The sequence below is a fragment of the Antrostomus carolinensis genome, unplaced genomic scaffold (genome assembly GCF_000700745.2).
Source record: "Antrostomus carolinensis isolate BGI_N321 unplaced genomic scaffold, ASM70074v2 scaffold6930, whole genome shotgun sequence".
NCBI lineage: Eukaryota > Metazoa > Chordata > Aves > Caprimulgiformes > Caprimulgidae > Antrostomus > Antrostomus carolinensis.
In genome coordinates, this window is record NW_010290448.1 from 46,891 (window position 1) to 65,658 (window position 18,768).

At 37.2% G+C, this 18,768-nt stretch overlaps 1 protein-coding gene across 1 annotated transcript in view; it reads left to right on the top strand.

Annotated features, from left to right (window-relative positions):
* The window catches only part of DNAH5 (dynein axonemal heavy chain 5), a gene marked incomplete at its 5' end in the record, with an annotated part of 73,747 nt that overhangs the window by 45,339 nt on the left and 9,640 nt on the right, over window positions 1–18,768 (top strand). The window contains 12 exons of the mRNA XM_029086302.1: window positions 543–699; window positions 1,656–1,868; window positions 2,681–2,905; window positions 4,211–4,383; window positions 4,680–4,858; window positions 6,355–6,542; window positions 7,104–7,298; window positions 7,875–8,009; window positions 8,828–8,935; window positions 11,873–12,026; window positions 13,692–13,838; window positions 15,614–15,855. Of these exons, the coding sequence (XP_028942135.1) occupies window positions 543–699; window positions 1,656–1,868; window positions 2,681–2,905; window positions 4,211–4,383; window positions 4,680–4,858; window positions 6,355–6,542; window positions 7,104–7,298; window positions 7,875–8,009; window positions 8,828–8,935; window positions 11,873–12,026; window positions 13,692–13,838; window positions 15,614–15,855 (2,116 nt within the window). The remainder of the gene's footprint in view (window positions 1–542; window positions 700–1,655; window positions 1,869–2,680; window positions 2,906–4,210; window positions 4,384–4,679; window positions 4,859–6,354; window positions 6,543–7,103; window positions 7,299–7,874; window positions 8,010–8,827; window positions 8,936–11,872; window positions 12,027–13,691; window positions 13,839–15,613; window positions 15,856–18,768) is intronic.

The following is an 18,768-nucleotide window of genomic DNA, read 5'->3' on the forward strand; positions in this document are numbered from 1 at the left end:
AGACTTGGACAAAATAAGATAATGTTCTTATTTTACTATGAATTCGATTGAACCAAGCAAACAAGTTAGCAGGATGATACACTACCTCCAAACAAATTGCTAGCAACTCAGTGCTAAGTATTTGATTTGTCACTACACTATCACTCACTGTCTGTCTCTGTTGAAAGCAAAGCTTGTTTCGGCGTAGTTTCAATCCAGAAGGTAGTATACATCTCTATGTCCTATGCAGACCCTTCATGAATCTGGGAGAAATTTGGCTTGAGAGACCTGAATAGCAAGGAACAGACTTAATGTAAAAACATTTTATTTTGGTTTAGTTTCTTTTCTTTTTACTGGTGTAAATAATAAAAGCTTTCCATTAAATGAGGTGCTTAACGTGAAGATGTGATGGAAGAGAATTGTTGTTGCCACTGCTAAAAATTACAATGATACACTGTGAGAGATGACACTTTTAAAGAGGAAAGAACATATAAATTAACCTAATTCACTTACCATCTACTTCCCCACTGCCTTTTTTTTTTTTTTTTTTTTTTTTAATGCAGGTACCTGGAGAAAAAGCGCCTCCTGTTTCCACGATTCTTCTTTGTGTCAGATCCTGCTCTCTTAGAAATCCTTGGCCAGGCATCAGACTCTCACAGTATACAGGCCCATCTGCTGAATGTCTTTGACAACATCAAAACTGTCACATTTCATGAAAAGGTATGTACTGCCCACACCTCAGTGTTACATTCTTTCAAACTGAAAATTTTTAAATAAGAAAGCTACCTGGGTGCATTGGGCATTCAGCTGTTTTATGAAACTCATCAACTATTTGATGCCGTGTAGGCTTCCTGCATTTAAGATTTAGTTTCATATCCTCATTTATGTAATAGGAAAACTCTGTATAGCATAGCAAAACAAATAAAAATTTGCACCAGTGCTTAGGTTACAGAAAAAAGCACCCAGGTACTGAACAGTCTTCTGTGGCTTAATATAGGCTAGCATCCTCTCAGATAAACTTCTGATTCTTTATGAGCATATTTGTATCTTTAGATTTCTTGTATTTGTACTTTTTCATTTTTTGATTGTAAGAAAAAAAAATTATCTCATCTCTAACCTGTTGGTTGGTTATCCTTAATATCCCTTCAAACATAGTGTTTGACAAAAAATGTTCTTATACCCTTTACAAGAAGAGATAGCAACTTTTTTTTTCCTGTGTAAGTATGCATTTTCTTAGAAATTCACTACCTCCCTGTGCATTTGAAATTCCTTTGATTGATCATGTTCCTTAACTTTTGTGTTTCCATTATTTTTGATTGTAAGGCTGTAAGTTTTGTTAGGATATTAACCCACCAGTAATGGGGGAAGGTTTCCTTTGTTGAGACTGGAAAGTAGGTCTTGTAATTGAAACTTAAGTGAAATTCAGGAATGTCTGTGTATTGGGGTTTGTCTCCTTGTTCAGGTGACCATGTTCTGTTTAAAGCCTTTCTGCACACCAAAAGTAATGATTTAATTGTTTTTACATTTAAATTAACAGGTTGGTATCACTTATTAGTTACCTAAATAAGTTTAATGGAGTGATGGCAGAAAAATCAGACAGTAATGTGTATTCTTACAGATGGTAAGAATAACAATAAATCTATAAACACAAAATGTTCTTGCTTTGCTTTTATTAGATATATGATTGCATATTGTCGATTAGTTCACGAGAGGGTGAGACTCTAGAACTGACTAGACCTGTAATGGCAGAAGGTAACGTGGAAGTTTGGCTCAATTCTCTGTTGAAGGAATCCCAGCTGTCACTGCATCATGTTATTCGCCAGGCAGCTGTGCACATCCAGGAAACAAGTTTCCAACTGGCTGAATTTCTTTCTACTTACCCAGCCCAGGTAATGTAATTGCTAAATCAATGAAGAATTGTTCACAGATATGTAGCACATTGATATTTTTTCTCTTGTCTTTGCAGTCAAAGTTGCAGCCAGTGTTATAAATGCAAAACTGACGTTTAAATTTAACTTAATCACCTTAGTCTTAAGTTACACTTTACGTATCTGAAACCAAAAGAAGAAAACTTACAGTGAAGCTCTTTTTCAAAAATAATGCTGCATGCAATAAATTAATGCAATGGAGTTAACACTATTTCTTTACAAGTTTGATACTTGACTACTAAAGGAAAAATAGTAAAATTGTATGTTTGTTTACATATTCAGGAAAAGGCTGTATATTGCTAAAGATTTGGAGCTGAGGGTAGTGCTGCGGGAAAAATTATTTTCTTAGTAGAAGCTTCTTCGCTTGTGATCAGGAATGTTGTTGGAGACAGATTAAAGAGTTTGTGAATTATTGAAAAAACATTTTAAATTGAAACTTAATTATTCACTGATTAGTTTTTAATTATATATAAAAACCGTATTAACTATATATAGTATTTATATATATGCTGTAAATTATACTGAACAGTTGTATCAGCAGTGCACTGTAGGCACCATATACAAGACTGAAGTGTGGACTTAACTATGTTTTTATGCATGGAGTTGGAACACATAAAACAAATGCATGGGTTGAATGACCTCTATATGGATGCATGAAAAAAAAATTGTACAAATTATAGCAGAACCATTTCTTTAGTTTGTCTGTGTCTGTGAGTGTACATTTTAGGTAAAAGGGAAAAGATTATGAAGCATATACTTCTGTGTTTCCTAAGGTTGGGTTATTGGGGGTCCAAATGCTTTGGACAAGAGACTCGGAAGAAGCTTTGACTAATGCAAAGTATGATAAAAAAATTATGCGAAAGACGAACCAGTTTTTCCTGGATCTTCTAAACACGCTGATAGATGTGACAACAAAAGACCTTAGCCCAGTTGAACGAGTTAAATATGAGACATTAATCACTATTCATGTGCATCAGAGGGACATTTTTGATGGTCTGGTAAGTACTGAAAAATTTACAATGAGTTATGAGGTGGTTTCCACATTAAAAAAAAAAGTGAGAGGAAGAAAATATTACTATACCTGTCACCTCCTGCCTTTTAAGCTAAACATCTAATTTCAGGATTGTAATGATTATGTGACCAGGAGTTTTAAAAAAATACTGATGTTGCTTCAATCTATGTCTTAGTTTCTCGTTAAGTAATTCGGTGGTCTTTTCCCCCACAAGCAATAGCAGAATTTTATAATGCCTGGTGTTTGCCCACTTAAGTGAGTTGCCTCTGTTGCATGATCAGATAGGGACATCTTTTTTGTCATACATTGTGTTGCAAATAATTGTCCTTTTTCTGGACTACACTGTGAGTTTTGAGGAGTAAGTAGAATGACTATAGAGTTATTGTACAGGAAAAATTTTGAAGTTGGTTGAAGCTGCTATCCCCTCTATTCTAGTTTCAGTAGCATACTTAATTATTACTTACGGATTTATTTATTCACTTCACTCTTTCTCATGCTGCCACAGGGTACTAAATTGAAAAAAATTGAAGCATTTACTGCTTAAACAATCAAAGTTAAAAGCTAGAATACCCTTTTACCTATAGAAAACTCTGAAATGAAGCTGTCTGAGAAAAGAATTACTGAGTTTTAAACCATTGCTGATAGGCAGGCACCTATCTTTTCATCACAGAACCAGTTGTTTCTAGTTATAATCACTTTATGTAAAGTATAATTTTTAGATACAACCTGCGGTTCATCTTTTTTTAATCCTGTTTTAAAATTCAGATGGTCAACTTTGAATTACTCCCAGCTCTGTTGAATTTCTTAACTAATATCTGTACCATGATACTGTCTTGAAATAGTTTTGGTTTTTTTTCTCCAATTTGTATGTAGTTTCATAAAATTCTCATGAGGTTTTTTTTTTAAATCAAGTTACATGCTTCCTACTTGTACGTAAGAATAAAATGTTAGAGATGAGTAAAAGAAATTGCAGTTTTAATGTTAACTGAACTTAATGACTTTTGTTTGAGGCATATGGACTGTTCATTTGTATTTAGAATTTTGACATGCTTGTCTAAAGCCTGAAGTTTCTTTGCCTTAGTATGGGTTTCAGGGACAGCAATAGTGCATTAGCAATTCTTGTGGTAAAAATCAAGATAGTCTCCACTATTCTTGTGTTACTAGCTGTTCTTTATGCTTTTCATTGTGATTGCGGTGCTGCCTTTGCAGTACTACTTAGATGAGTTAATATAAATGCAAAAGTAAATGTTAACCGTGAATACCACAGCCTTTTTCCTCCCTGTTTTCTTAGTGTTGCAAGCATATCAAGAGCCCTACAGACTTCGAGTGGCTGAAACAGTGTAGATTTTATTTTAATGAAGACTCTGATAAAATGATGGTTAAGATCACTGATGTGAGTTTCACATACCAAAATGAATTCTTGGGCTGTACTGACAGGCTTGTCATAACGCCTCTTACGGACAGGTGAAAAAGACTAATTTTATTCCTTTATTCTTTGATGCCAAACCTGGGCTTTTACAAGAGCAATTTAATCATTCCTATTGGATGCAAAATAGATCTCTGCAGAGTTTATCCTTTCTTATCAAAGTCAATAATTTTACATGGAATACATGAATATTTTTGTTTCTGTGCTTTACAATATGAATAACTTCCAGCTTAATTTCTGCCACATAATTGCGCGATCCCCACATATATGATGTATGGGACTCTGCAGCTGTGTGCTGCAGCTCATTAAGTGATGATGGCCTGTTGTCTTTTAGATGTTACATCACTTTGGCTCAAGCTTTAGGCATGAACATGGGTGGAGCACCTGTGGGACCTGCAGGAACTGGAAAAACTGAAACCGTCAAAGATATGGGACGGTGCCTTGGAAAATATGTAGTGGTCTTCAACTGTTCAGACCAGATGGATTTCCGAGGACTTGGGAGGATCTTCAAAGGTAAGATATTGGCCAAAAGGGTCAACTGTGTCCTGGGGTGCATTAAGCCCAGTATAACTAACCAGTCAAAAGAAATGGTTGTCCCACTATATTCAGCATTGGAGTGGCTTGACCTCAAGAACTGTGTACAGTTTTGGGGTCAGCAATGTAAGAAGCATGTAAAAATATTAGAATGTGTCCAAAGAGCATGACTTATGGGGAACAGCTGAGTAGAGTAGGTTTGTTCACTTCAGTGAAAAGGAGACTGAGGGGTGTCCTTACTGCTGTCTACAACTTCTTCATGAGAGGAAGGAGAGAGGGAAGTGCTGATCTCTTCCCTCTAGTGTCTGGTGATAGGACATGAGGGAATGGCTTAAAGCTGTGTCAGGTGAAGTTCAGATTGGATATTAGGAAAATGTTCTTCATTGAGAGCATGGTCAATTAGCAGAACAAGCTCCCCAAGGAAGCAGTCAGAGCTGCTGCTGTTTGAGTAGTGTTGGGACAACACTCTTAGATATACAGTTTAACTTTTAGGTAGCCCTATGTGGAGTGAGGAGCTGGACTTTATCCTCATGAGTCCTTTACAACTAAGGATATTCTGTGATTATATGATTCTACGGACTCTATGAAAGTTAAAAATGCTAAGAGAACATCTTTATAAAACAAAGTCAACATATAATCAGCAGGTGGTGTTCAACCTTTTAATAAATGCAAGTATTTAATATCTGTTATGAATGTAAAATACATTTGCAATGCTGTCTCCAAGAAATACAAATATCTGAAAGCATAAGACAGTTTGTGAAAGGATGCATAAAGACACTTAAATAATCAAGGAGGACTGCCAGTACAAAAAAGTTATGGCATTTATTGCTGAACTGGTGGAATGTGTTTCATTCTGAACTCAGTATTTTGTCTTCTTCAAAGGTCAAAGTTCTTATCAGTTGAAGGAAGTGCATGAATAGTGCTATATATGTTAAATACAGATGGCACAGATTACTGAAGTTAGATGCAGACGAATTAGATACCAAGTGGAGGTTCTTGACTATTGTATTGTTGCAAGTTATTGTGTATTTTTTTTGCTTTGTTTTCCCCAAAATATCTGAGGAATTACGCAGTTCTGGCACAGACTGACCCCTAACTTCTTTCCAGGTGAAAGTAACTTTATTGTCCATTTTAATCTATACAATAAGCTATTGACTTCTCATATTTTCATAGATTTATCGTAGGGAGGTTTTTTGGGGGGATAGAGAGGATAGGAAAACATTCAAGATAACGAGAGAAAGAGCAGAAATCAAAGGATGTGGTATTTGAGACAAGCCTGAAGACTCTTGGAACTTTGTGAATTCTTGCTTGAAAAAGAATTAAACTCTTCTTAAACTCCTTGTCCCTTTCCTGACCCTCAAAAATAAACTTTTTCTTTTTTCCTGAGGTGGATTAATCTGATTTTTTGCTTATGAATTGCATTAAAAATGCTAACAACGTACTGATCAGATACTTAGTTGCTTTTCTCTTTGAAGGTCTTGCTCAGTCAGGCTCCTGGGGTTGCTTTGATGAATTCAATCGTATTGATTTACCAGTACTATCAGTAGCTGCACAGCAAATTGCAATTGTGTTGACATGTAAGAAGGAACACAAAAAAAGCTTTATTTTTACTGATGGAGATAATGTGGAAATGAACCCAGAATTTGGCATCTTTCTTACTATGGTAGGTATTAAGTAGGTTTCTAATGTGCCAGTGATGATTACATGATAATCACTTCTAACCTGGTGTGTTAAACATACTTGCTAACTCTTATGTCTCTTGGCTCTTGGACTCAGAGTTTCGAGAACACTGAGCATTACTACAAAGACAGTTTACAGGTCTTGTTTCAGTGACATCAAGCACATGCAATTAGCAGATGCAGCCAGCATTGTAAATACAAATTGTTAGATCAATGTCAGATTACTTCTGCATGCTAAATTCTGGTTCCTAAAGGATGATTTTTGCTACAAGTACAGAAAATTGGCCATAAAAGATACAGGCAGATGTAGCCAGTGAAAACAGGACCAGATTTGAAGTGTTTAAGTGGAACATTTTTCATATCTTGTAGCTGTAAGAGAGACTGAAATGTTGTGGCGATATGGTGGTAAATCTGCATGGCAGTTTGTTTTTACATGTGATTTAAAGCCAAAAAGCTATTTTTTTCTAACCAGATGACACATTCCTTTGCTGATTCTTCTGTTTGTGCAAGGTGCAGTCAATTTCAAAACCTGTTCTTCTCTCCAGAATCCAGGATATGCTGGACGACAAGAACTTCCTGAGAATTTGAAGATCAACTTCCGTTCGGTGGCTATGATGATTCCTGATCGTCAAATCATAATTCGTGTCAAATTGGCTAGTTGTGGTTTCATTGCTAATGTTGTATTGGCAAGGAAGTTCTTTACACTGTACAAGCTTTGTGAAGAACAACTGTCAAAGCAGGTGATTGTTTTCATATGAGGAAAAATTATCTTAGGAAAAAACTATATATGATGTCACAAATATATTAGTATATATGTGAAGAAAATGGAAAAGTTCATGTTCACTAAGTAAGCTAAATGACACTTTCAGTTTAGTAGAGCAGCTCTCTGCTGTAACATAAATAAAGGGCTTATATATAAGTTGGTATTGTAAAGTGGATTGAGAGGCATTTGGTTTGTGCTGCCTGTGCTTGTTTATGTGTTTCTCAAATAAAGTCAGTTTCCAAGGTCCACAGAGAATTCAAAATAATACTGCTAGTTTATTTCTGAATAGTCCTTGGGGACCTTATCTTGGCTCAAAGGCTTGTGATTACATTTCTTTTTTCTGTCACACCTTACAGTTCAGTAGGTGGTAGCAGAAGTGGGGAATGAAGTCACCTATAGTCATACAACCAAACACTAGTTTTTGGATGTTAGGTGGCATTTGTTCCACATGAACCACTTTTCATATATATATCCATGTCTTAAATGATAAATAAAAATTGTTTAATCTCTGTTAACTTGGGGGAAATTTTCCCAAACTTTGCCTGTCTTCTAGGTGCATTACGATTTTGGCTTGCGGAATATATTGTCAGTGCTACGTACACTAGGAGCAGCAAAAAGAGCAAATCCCACAGATACTGAATCTACCATTGTCATGCGTGTGCTGAGAGACATGAACCTGTCTAAACTAGTAAGTTCTGAGGGCCTTGTAAATTAATTAAACTGCACTTTGGAGATATGTGGGTTTTTTGGAAATACAATTTGAATCCCTTAAGGTGATCACTAGAAGACTGGATGTGGCCTTTACACTGAAGCTAGCTGTGAAATGTTCCATTCTCTGAATAGTCTTGGGTACTGGTTTTGGCTGAAATAGAGTTAATATTCTTCGTAGTACCTTGTACAGGGCCGGGGAGGGAGTGAGTGAGGGGCTGTGTGGCGCTTGGCTGCCTACCTAGGTTAAACCACAACACCTTGAATTATTCAGAATTTTTCGTATGTATTTCCCCTGCTACTTATGGAAATAAGTGAGCAAATAGAAGTCCATGTGGTAACCTCTTTATAACCTTTGAGCTAAAGTATTTAGTCACTTTTTTGAAATAATCTGTTACTCGTAGTAATGAGTGCCACCTCATCTGTCTTCAATAGCTAACAAAACCTATTCTGTTGCTGTGATACTTCATCTCCTTTATTATCATTTTTACACCTTAGACAAATAATTTATTGTTTGTATAACTGTTATTGCTAAAATGTACTTTAATAAATTCAGTTTGTAAAAATAAATTCAGGAGTTTATTTTCAATAACTTTTGATTATTCAAAGCATCACATGATCTCCTTCTGCTGTGTCCTGCTAGAGTGTTTAGCACCTAAAGGGTTACCATAGATGGTTCCTTATGTTTTCAAATATTTCTTTAGCTCTGCAAGAGTTAGAGATTGTTTTTTTTTTTTAAGATGCTAGAATAAATAAACCTGTTTTGATCTGTGGGTTTTTCCCCCTGATTATCACTAGATTGATGAAGATGAACCCTTATTCCTGAGTCTAATGGAAGATCTATTTCCAGATATCCAGCTTGATAAAGTAGCATATCCTGAACTGGAAGCTGCCATTGACAAACAGGTAATGTTTGAACTGTGCAGCTGTGGCATAATTATCATGATGTGACCTCTAAGAAAATTACTGGTGTTGAATCTACCCAGCTGTTAATAATATGTTCTACTATTTAGAGAAAGAGTACACTTTTCCATAAGTTTTTACTATTGGCATATTATTAACTTTACTCCTAAGGATGTCTGAATTATGATTGTGATGTCCTGTGGCTTTCTTGTGAGTCATTTGTGGTGACCAGTTTGAAAAACGCTCACCTTGTGTGACCCAGTATTCATCCAGTGGAACCTTGACAGGCTTGAGACGTGGGCCCATGCAAACCTCATGTAGTTCAACAAGGCCAAGTGCAAGGTCCTGCACCTGGGTCAGGGCAACCCCAAGCACACATCCAGACTGGGTGGAGAATGGATTGAGAGCATCCTTGAGGAGAAGGACTTGGGAGTACTGGTGGATGAGAAGCTCAACGTGACCCAGCAATATGCACTTGCAGCTGAGAAGGTCAGCCATATCCTGGGCTGCATCAGAAGAAGCATGACCAGCAGGTCAAGAGAGGGAATTCTGCCCCTCTACTCCACTCTTGTGAGACACGACCTGGAGTACTGCATCCAGTTCTGGAGCCCCAATATAAGAAGGACATGGACCTACTGGAACAAGTCCAGAGGAGGGCCACCAGGATGATCTGAGGGCTGGAGCACCTCTCCTATGAGCACAGGCTGAGAGAGTTGGGGCTGTTCAGCCTGTAGGAGGCTCCAGGGTGACCTTATAAGTGGCCTTCTAGTATCAGAAGTGGGCCTACAGGAAGGCTGGGGAGGGACTTTTGACAAGGGAAGGCAGTGATAGAACAAGGGGTAATGGCTATAAATTGGAAGAGGGCAGAATTAAATTAAATATTAAAAATTCTTTCCTGTGAGGGTGGTCAGACACTGGAACAGGTTGCCCGGATAAGTTGTGGATGCCCCCTCCCTGGAAGTGTTCAAGGTCAGGTTGGATGAGGCTTTGAGCAACTTGGTCTAGTGGAAGGGGTCCCTGCTGATGGCAGAAGGGTTGGAGCTAGATGATCTTTAAGGTCCCTTTCAACCTATACCATTCTATGCAGTATTTGCATAAAGTTTAACAATTGTAGCATGAGCTTGAGAAAAAAATTACCTAAAATGACATTTCCTTTATTTCATCTCCCGTTACATCTTTTGGAACACTTCAGTAGGGCCAACTTAAGAACATTAGCTAATGCTTCTTATAGAAGGCTACTGAAGTAAGTATACTTAAATGATCACCTCTATTAAACTTTCCTCCAGAATTTCAATAATTCCTCAGATAATTATCTAATAATCAAACAGAGAAATGAAAACCTCAAAAAACCCATCCGAAGACCCAAACATTAAAAAAATTGAGAATCAGAAGTGCATTTCTGAAGAATTTGAGTATATGACTTTTCATTTACTTATGTTTAATATGATCAGATACAAGTAGAGTGCTCTGCTTCTGGCTTTCCTAACAAAGAAGAATTGAATCATGAGCTAATGTTTATAAAGCTGTTTTGCTTTCTGTGGTTTATACAGTTGGCTTTAAAAAAGGACTCACAAATTAAACTTTTATTAGGAGAAACTATAAAGAATTTGAATCTTGTGCTTTAAATTGTCATTTCCTAATAAACTAAAAAGAGGTGTTAATAGCATGGTCTTCCTAGCTCTACTGTTGGTGACCGATGAAGCCAAACACAGGAAGTATCAACCCTTTTAACAACAAATCATTATCACTTGTTTGCAAATAGGGTTGTGGTGGTTTGACTCAGTGGGACCATGCGGTTCTGCATTCACTACCCCCACTGGGTGAGATGGAATGGGAGACATAACAAAGGGGGCTGCAGATTAGGATGAAGGACAGGGATGGCTCCCTCACCAGTTATGGTCACGGGCAGAACAGACTCAAAGTTGGGGAAGAAAAATCAATTTAATTCGCTGCAAACCATCTGAGTAGACAAAACAACCACAACTTACAACACCTCCCCCCCCCACCCCTCCTTTCTTCCTGGGCTCAAATTACTTTGCTCCTGATGTCTCTACCTTCCCCCACAGGGGCAGGGAATGGGGTTTCAGTCAGTTCACCTCTGCCGTTCTTCCCGGCGTGAAAGTCCAGGAACAAGATGTTCCAGCGTAAGCTTTCCATGGAGTCATGGACCTCTTTGGGCTCAGCTCCTGGCTCCAGCATGGGGATGTCCACAGGCTGCATGAGACTTTCCCCCCACTCTGGGGGTCCACTCCCTGCTCTGGCCCGGGGTCACAATTCCAGTCACACTTGCCCTCAGGCTCAACTTCTTTGCTTCAGTGTGGGTCCTCCATGGCCAAACGTGGATCTCTGCTCTGCCATTGATCTCCATGGGCTGCAAGGCTCTTCCTTTTCCTTCTCCTATTCCATCAGGTGAACTGGATGCATGGATCTGCCTCTCCTCCTCTTTAGCAAGGAAGCTCTCCTCTGTATGTCTGTCCTTTGTTTAGGCTGATGGTCCTCTTTTATTTGTCAATCGCCTCTTCTATAGGTACCCCACCTTCTTCCTTTCAGGACAGTCCTTCCCCTCACAAATACAGATTCACAGAGGTGTTTCTCTAGTGCTCATTGGCCCAGCCTGGGCTGGGGGGCGGGGGCCTGGTTTTTGGAGGCAGGGGAGCTTTTTGCTCTCCCAAGGTAGCCCTTCCCCCACTACCAAAAAAACCCCTGATGTATTAACCCTAAGAGATGGAAAAAAAAGGAAGATAGTTTATATTTTATTACTTTTCCGAATACATATTTGAATGCTAAATATACCTTATTTTTCCAATTTTTTCTATACACAAAACTTTCACAAAGAGTGTAGTCTTCTGCTGAAGAGAGTGATATATATTTTTTTTAAAGTATCCAAAAGATCTTGTGCACTAAAATAGTAGTATTTTGGTTTTCTGTCACTGTCTACAGGTGGAGGAAGCTGGACTTGTTAGTCATCCTCCTTGGAAACTGAAAGTTATCCAACTTTTTGAAACCCAGAGAGTAAGGCACGGATTGATGACACTAGGACCTAGTGGTGCAGGAAAAACTGCTTGCATCCACACTTTAATGAAAGCCATGACAGGTATGTGAGTATTTATATTGTAAACTGTTATATTGTAAACGTTAAACCACGTAGTTTCTTCATAGAAAGCCTCAATTACTTCTCTGTGAGAATATATTACTGGAAGAATGAGTTTGTGTGTTGTGATACTAATTATTGAGGTAGTATCTTTTAAAAGCTTTAAAAATGTCTGACATTCAAAGTTATATAATACATATCCTGGTTTTCATATTATGATACTTATATCAGAAGCTCTTGTTCTAGAAGCATTGAGAAAGAGGAATACTGTATAGGTAGACAGCTCAGACAGGTGATTAAAGCATCTCCCAGCTTTGACTGAGGTAATGCTGAAACCTTCCCTTAATCACAAGTATTTAGTCCTTTTTGAACACAATTCACAAGACAGCGGTCTTTATCTGCAGTATAAAACAACTACTTCTGTCACTTGTTGCTGCTAGGAGATAGTTCCTGGTTTAGGCAGTGACAAAGCCTTCAAGGGTATTCATTTCGTGTCCTGGCTGGACGCTTGAGGAGTGTGTGTTTTTGTCCTCTGTATTTCTAAACAAAAATATAGATGGAAAAACTTCTGTTTGATCTTATTAAACTAAAAGCTCTAGCTGGGAAAGAAAAAAACATCTCTTCTGAGGTAAGCTTGTTTTACCCCATTACACAGACTTTAGTAGGCTGCTTATACAATTTTCCAGAAATGGATATTTTTATGTAAAAATCATTCATTCAGTTTCTCATCCATGCAGTACCTTAGGGTGCTTAAGAAACACTGTAAGTTCTACATTACAGCATACAAGACTGTTCTGTTTAGAGAAAAAAACAGCAGGAAGAAAAGATAGTTGTATTATACTATTTTTCTATATTTCTATAGCACTGAGATGTGAACTACCACCAAGATAAAACTGCTGCAATACTTTTTTCAAGCCGATCTTCTGGCATAACCTCATGAAATGTAAAACTACATAATTTGCGAAGCTTCTGTCTTACATGTTAGTGAACTCTGATTATAATTAAGATTTTTAAGATAAGCCATTTTTTTTAGCTCTTTCTTTCCTCATCTTATTACTGGCTCCTGATTAAATTTTAATATTGGGTTTTCTAATGATGTCTGGCATAGGAGTTTTTAAGCTGTTGTTAATGAGGTAAATGTAAAGTTTATATGATCATGGTATGGCTAAATAAAATTTAGCTGCCTAAGAGACTTCACAGCGATATGCCAATATCATATACTTTGCCCATTGCAAGATACATGCAAGTGCACAATGGGGAAAAACAAAATCAATCATGTGGAGCTTCTGTCTGGTATTTAGTCATTAGGTTTTAAAAAAGGGCAGCCAAACCAAAGGCTTTAAAGCTCTATTGTTTGATAAGCCTTCAAAATATTAAACTAAACCTTGAATAAATTTCATCTTGCTGCTCTTTTGTTCCTGATGACTCTATGAAATGTGAATTATACTTTCAGAAGTTTCAGAACTTTGTTCTACTTGAAATTTTGATGGCTCCAATTAACAAATGTGGATGAATAGCAAGAGATAAGTTTTCTAAGTTAATACACAACTTTTTATAATAGTGAATGCATATTAAACCATACATTTGGATGTAATGATTTTGAATTTGTCAAGGTTCTCTGACTATTGAAAAGAAATGGCAAAACTAACTGATGATCTACCTTCATAGATTGTGGACAGCCACATCGTGAAATGAGAATGAATCCTAAAGCTGTAACTGCTCCGCAAATGTTTGGTCGTCTCGATGTGGCAACAAATGATTGGACAGATGGAATATTTTCAACACTCTGGAGAAAAACTTTAAGAGCCAAGAAAGGTACAATGAAAACAACTCCCTCCAAAACAAAACAAGCTGTAGGACATCTCTCCTAAGTGCATTAGGAGACCTATTTTTTTTTTTTTTTTTTAACATATGTGGAAGAATTGGAATATTGCTGCAAGAACTTCTGTCTGTTGTATGGTCTCTGTTCTAGATGCTTTGTGTTCAAACTGTGTAGTGTAGCAAATGCTGTTTCACTGAGTTTGCTGATCCCCCTTTTTCAAAGGATAGGCCCTCATATGGAAGAAAAATGAAAAGTAAGAATCAGTTCCTCCAACACTGGCATAGTATAAAAAAAATTTGCTGCTGTTAGAATTTCTACCTGGTCTCCAGTTGCCATACGCTAACCCTGCGCATACTGTAGTCCATCTCAAATGGCACTAGATAATTCTATTTAGGCAACCAATTTCTGCCTAAAATAATGCTGGCATATATTATTAGACTGCTATATTAACTAAAAGAGAGGCCTTGATGGTTTGATGCTAGATGGATTCTTCCTTGTTTTGCCTGAACATTAGTGTGTGACCTTACCAGTAGGCCTTAAGGACTAAAGGAGGAAAAAAAAAAAAATTCTACCCTTTGTTGCACTGTCAATTTTAATGCAAAAATTCTTAGTCTTTAAGGATACAGATACTTCTATAATAGAAAATACTTTGGGATTTAATTTTGTTACTTTTGTTTCAAATCTAGAAATGTAGCACCCTTGAAAATGTAGCATAGCATTAACTGTTGATTTTTGTATTTTTCCCCTCAACATTAAATATAAATTGTCAAACTCACCTGGCTTCCTCAGATTCACAGTTTGCAGCACTTCTGTAATGTCTCTTTACAGAGCAAACTCCAGACCATCTCAGGCATGAGATGCCTATAGTGTCACTATGAAAAACCTCTAAATATAAAACTATTTGCCTCAGAGATGAGAAAGTTTCTCATCCAGAACCTTCTTGGTTCATACCAAGCAACACACTGAGCCACCTGGACCTAGACAGTAAGGACTCACTCTGAAGGCAGGTGAGAGTGGGACTGTCTCTGACTAAAGGGCTATCTAGCAATGCATAGCAGGGCTGGCTACTCCCTAAGTAGCCAAAAGCCATGGTGGGATCCCTTTCTAGCCAGGGCCTGTGCTCAGTACCCAAGGGTGGAGTGCAGGACAAACCCAGACCCTCCTAGGAAACTGAGGCAGGCTTTATGATACATTTCTGTTACTAAATGGAAAGAGCTGGAAAAACTTCAAGGGGAGCTGGATGAAGTTTACAAGCAGGAGAATGAGCAACAAGAATATTCCCCTAATGGACTTCTTTTACTTATGAAAGTGAGTGTGCTGTTTGAGAGTGTGATTTTTTTTTTTTTTTTCAAGTGTTCCTTGCATTTAATCTTGCTACATTTACACAAACTCTTTGGAAACGAATGGTGGTTTTAAATAGATCTGTAGTTTCTATCTTCTTTACATTCTTATGTAAGTTGAAATAAACTTAATTTATTACTGCATTCAATACCGGATCCATAAAACTGTTTCAGACTATTACAAACTGATGACGTATGCTGATGCTTTATATACTGAGCAATGGACAATTATTATCAATAGGTGATGAAATTAAGTACTTAATTGAAACTGAGTGATGGAAATGGTAATTGTATTAAAAGCTGAAATTCTAAATGTGTGTGTGAATTCAGAATTAGTTAAAAATGTGTTTGCAGAGAGAATAAACTGATCTTTGAAAAAAACTAGAACTTCATCTGTAGGCATTTTTATCTGTTATTTTGGATTATAGGTGACCACATCTGGATAGTTCTTGATGGTCCAGTTGATGCTATTTGGATTGAGAACCTTAATTCTGTCCTGGATGATAACAGAACTCTAACGCTTGCAAATGGAGATCGGATACCTATGGCACCCAATTGCAAAATAGTCTTTGAACCTCATAATATTGATAATGCTTCTCCAGCAACAGTTTCGAGGAATGGGATGGTATTCATGAGCTCATCAGTTCTCACCTGGAGCCCTATCCTTGAGGTACAATAGCTATGGAATTATTTATGTATTGAAAGTTTTACTGGTTACTTATTCAACACTTCACTGTTGTTACTTTTGGACCTAATTTTGTGACTTTTGCTATAAAATAGCACTGTATCAACCCATAGGTCCGTACTTCATATAGCAATGTTTCTGGTAGTTTATATAAGAGTTTAAAATGTAATTTTTTCAGAAACATAGTCAACATATTCCACACTGGGACAAATTTGTAATTCAAGGTATTTTATGCAACTGCAGAACAACTTGGCTATCAAAATACCAACTACCTGGCAGCCCCTAGTACAGCTTCAGACCAAGGAAGTAGAGTAAACAGGCTGATTCAAGAGTCTAGAAATCTTCAAGAAAATAAAAGTTCTCTTGATATTTCTTAAAATTAATTGCAGTTGGGGTTTAAAACCAGAAAAAAGTCAATGCAGCATTGAAGTGCATAATTTTTGAATTTATATCCTTACCTGGTTAAGTTGTCTGTTAACATTCCTGGGAGCAAAATGTCTGAAGAACTAAGCAGCAGTTACTCTCTCTCTGGCATGGAATGAATCATTTAGAAAAACACAACATGTTATAGGTGTGTTTTGGAGGAAAGAACAGCATATAACGTATTCCAATCTTTAAGTGATTTATGAAGTGAGTTTTTTTTTCTTGTATGTGCATCTTTCATCTTCCAAAAATCAGAAAAAATAAATCCCTATCTTGACTGAATGCTTGTAATGATATAGTGAATTTAGAGACTTGCGCATACTATGTGTGTTGGTTTTGTTGGGTTTTTTTTTGTTTTTTTAATGTGGCAAATATCTTGGTAAAGATGAAATGTAAGAGTTCGTAAGAATCTACCTAATGTTCTGTAGTATCTTTCAACAAAACTTTCAGCATTTAATTCCAGTTTTCCTCCCTTTTAAGAATACAATGGAGACATTTATTATTTTTTTTATTTTTAAAACCTATATTGCCGTAGAAATATATTGGTAAAATAGACTCCTAAGGATTAACAGTTTTTAAAAAATTAAATTAAAAGAATTATTAATTTTTTTTTTCTTGTCTAGTCAGTCTTATTGAGGATATTTTGTTGACATTATTTGGTTTGTAACATTGACTGTCTCATGAGTATAAAAAAATATTTTTCCTTGTGGCTAAGACACTGATTCCTGTGGTCATAGAGAGAATTACTTTATTACTGTTCTTCTGCATAATCCCAAATTAATGTTCCTTTATGGGCACTTAAAACTTTAATTTTAAGCTAGGAATAATTTAGTCTTCCTGTTTATGAAACTGGAACATCATCCAGGCCCTTGTAGCATATTTACCCCCGTTTGCAGACTCAAAAGAACAAAGCAACTGTCCTTAGTGTACTAGAGGTTTGGCAGAGATGGAAATCAAGAGAGATGGTACGCTGCTGTCTAAGCCCTGAGTGGCAGGCCGTGTCTGGTGCATCTTCCTGGGGCTGGAGACAGTGGAGCCCCTGCTGGGGGAAGTGTTGCCTGGGCATGGAGATACCAGGTGAAGTAGCTGTGGAAAGGGGTGAGAAGATATGTGTGCCTTTAGGGAAGATAAACATATCAGCAGGATCTTTGTAGAGACGCTGGAGACTCAAGATCCCTAGCCCTAAAATGGAAAGGAGGGTGTGTGAGAGACTGCATTCAAAGCTTTGAGCAGAAGCTCTCAAGATGAGAAAGGCTGTTAACTTGTGATTTCTGGCAGTGGATGCGATATTTTCTTTTCCACCTTGCAGAGCTGAAATGGCAGGTTAAGTGTGATGCCCTGAGAGTAGGTGAGGAGCAACAAGATCTACTGGGTGGGTGTCAGAACCCAGCTTAGCTTTAACCAGTTAAGACTTCCAAAAAGGAGTGTGATTGTCATCAGAGACTGCCTCCTGTGATGGAGGTACCCATGTGCTGTGACTTGTTGCCTATGGAGGTTTGCTGTTTGTGAGGGACTAAGAGTTGCTATGGAGGGTTATTTTCATATTTCTCTAGTAGTGCCTAGAGCCTTTCCCTTTTAGAATGATATTAAATCGTATGTAGCTGGCTATTCAATCACAGCTACTTAGCAACACTCAAGAATCATCACTCATTCATTTGGTAGCTTTCCTTGCAAAAATGTTTGCATTCTTATTAGGAAAAAAAAAAAGTGTTTAAGTTTCCTAAAAATTTGACTGTTACTGAAGTTTTACTAATGCAAATACACACAGTCAACTCAAGTGCCTTATGTAAGGCAAGGCTTTGCTTTAAAATACCCAGCTAATCCAGACTAATATGGATCCTTGGGAAAGTGTAAGTGTAAGTTATGTATCTAGGACAGTGGCTCCCATGAGATTACACTTGTGTTGTTCCTTGCTGTACTTATAGTGCTGCATAAGGCCTATTGATGTTAGGTCTCACAGCTCTGCCTCCTTGCATTGGTTAATTTGCAGACAACAACTTTTTGAACATTTCAGTTTAAATTGAGCTATAGATTCAGCTGCAAAGAGAACAAAACCAATGAAAGGCATTTTATTTTGCCTTACCAGTAATTATTTACCTCCTCAATTTAAAGGGATATGCAGACTAAATTTAGTTGTCTTGAAGTAAGTGTTGCATGAAAGCAGTTTCACTTAATCCGTGACCTTATGGTTTTTATTTACTTTGGTAGCAACAGTCAAAAGGAATACAAGAACTTTTTTTTTTTTTTACTTTAGGAGAATGCAAAAGAAATTACATTCATTTCAACCATGAAACAACCGTTCTAACCCCCCCTCTTCCCCCCCCCCCAAAAAAAATTTGCTATGAAATTGCAACCTGTAATTATCATTTGAGTCAATAGCATTTTTTTTGTTTGGTTTGTTTTTAATTCATAAATAAAATATCTTCATGGCTCTTTCAGTACATATCCCTTTAAATCTATTTTGTAGTGCAATAT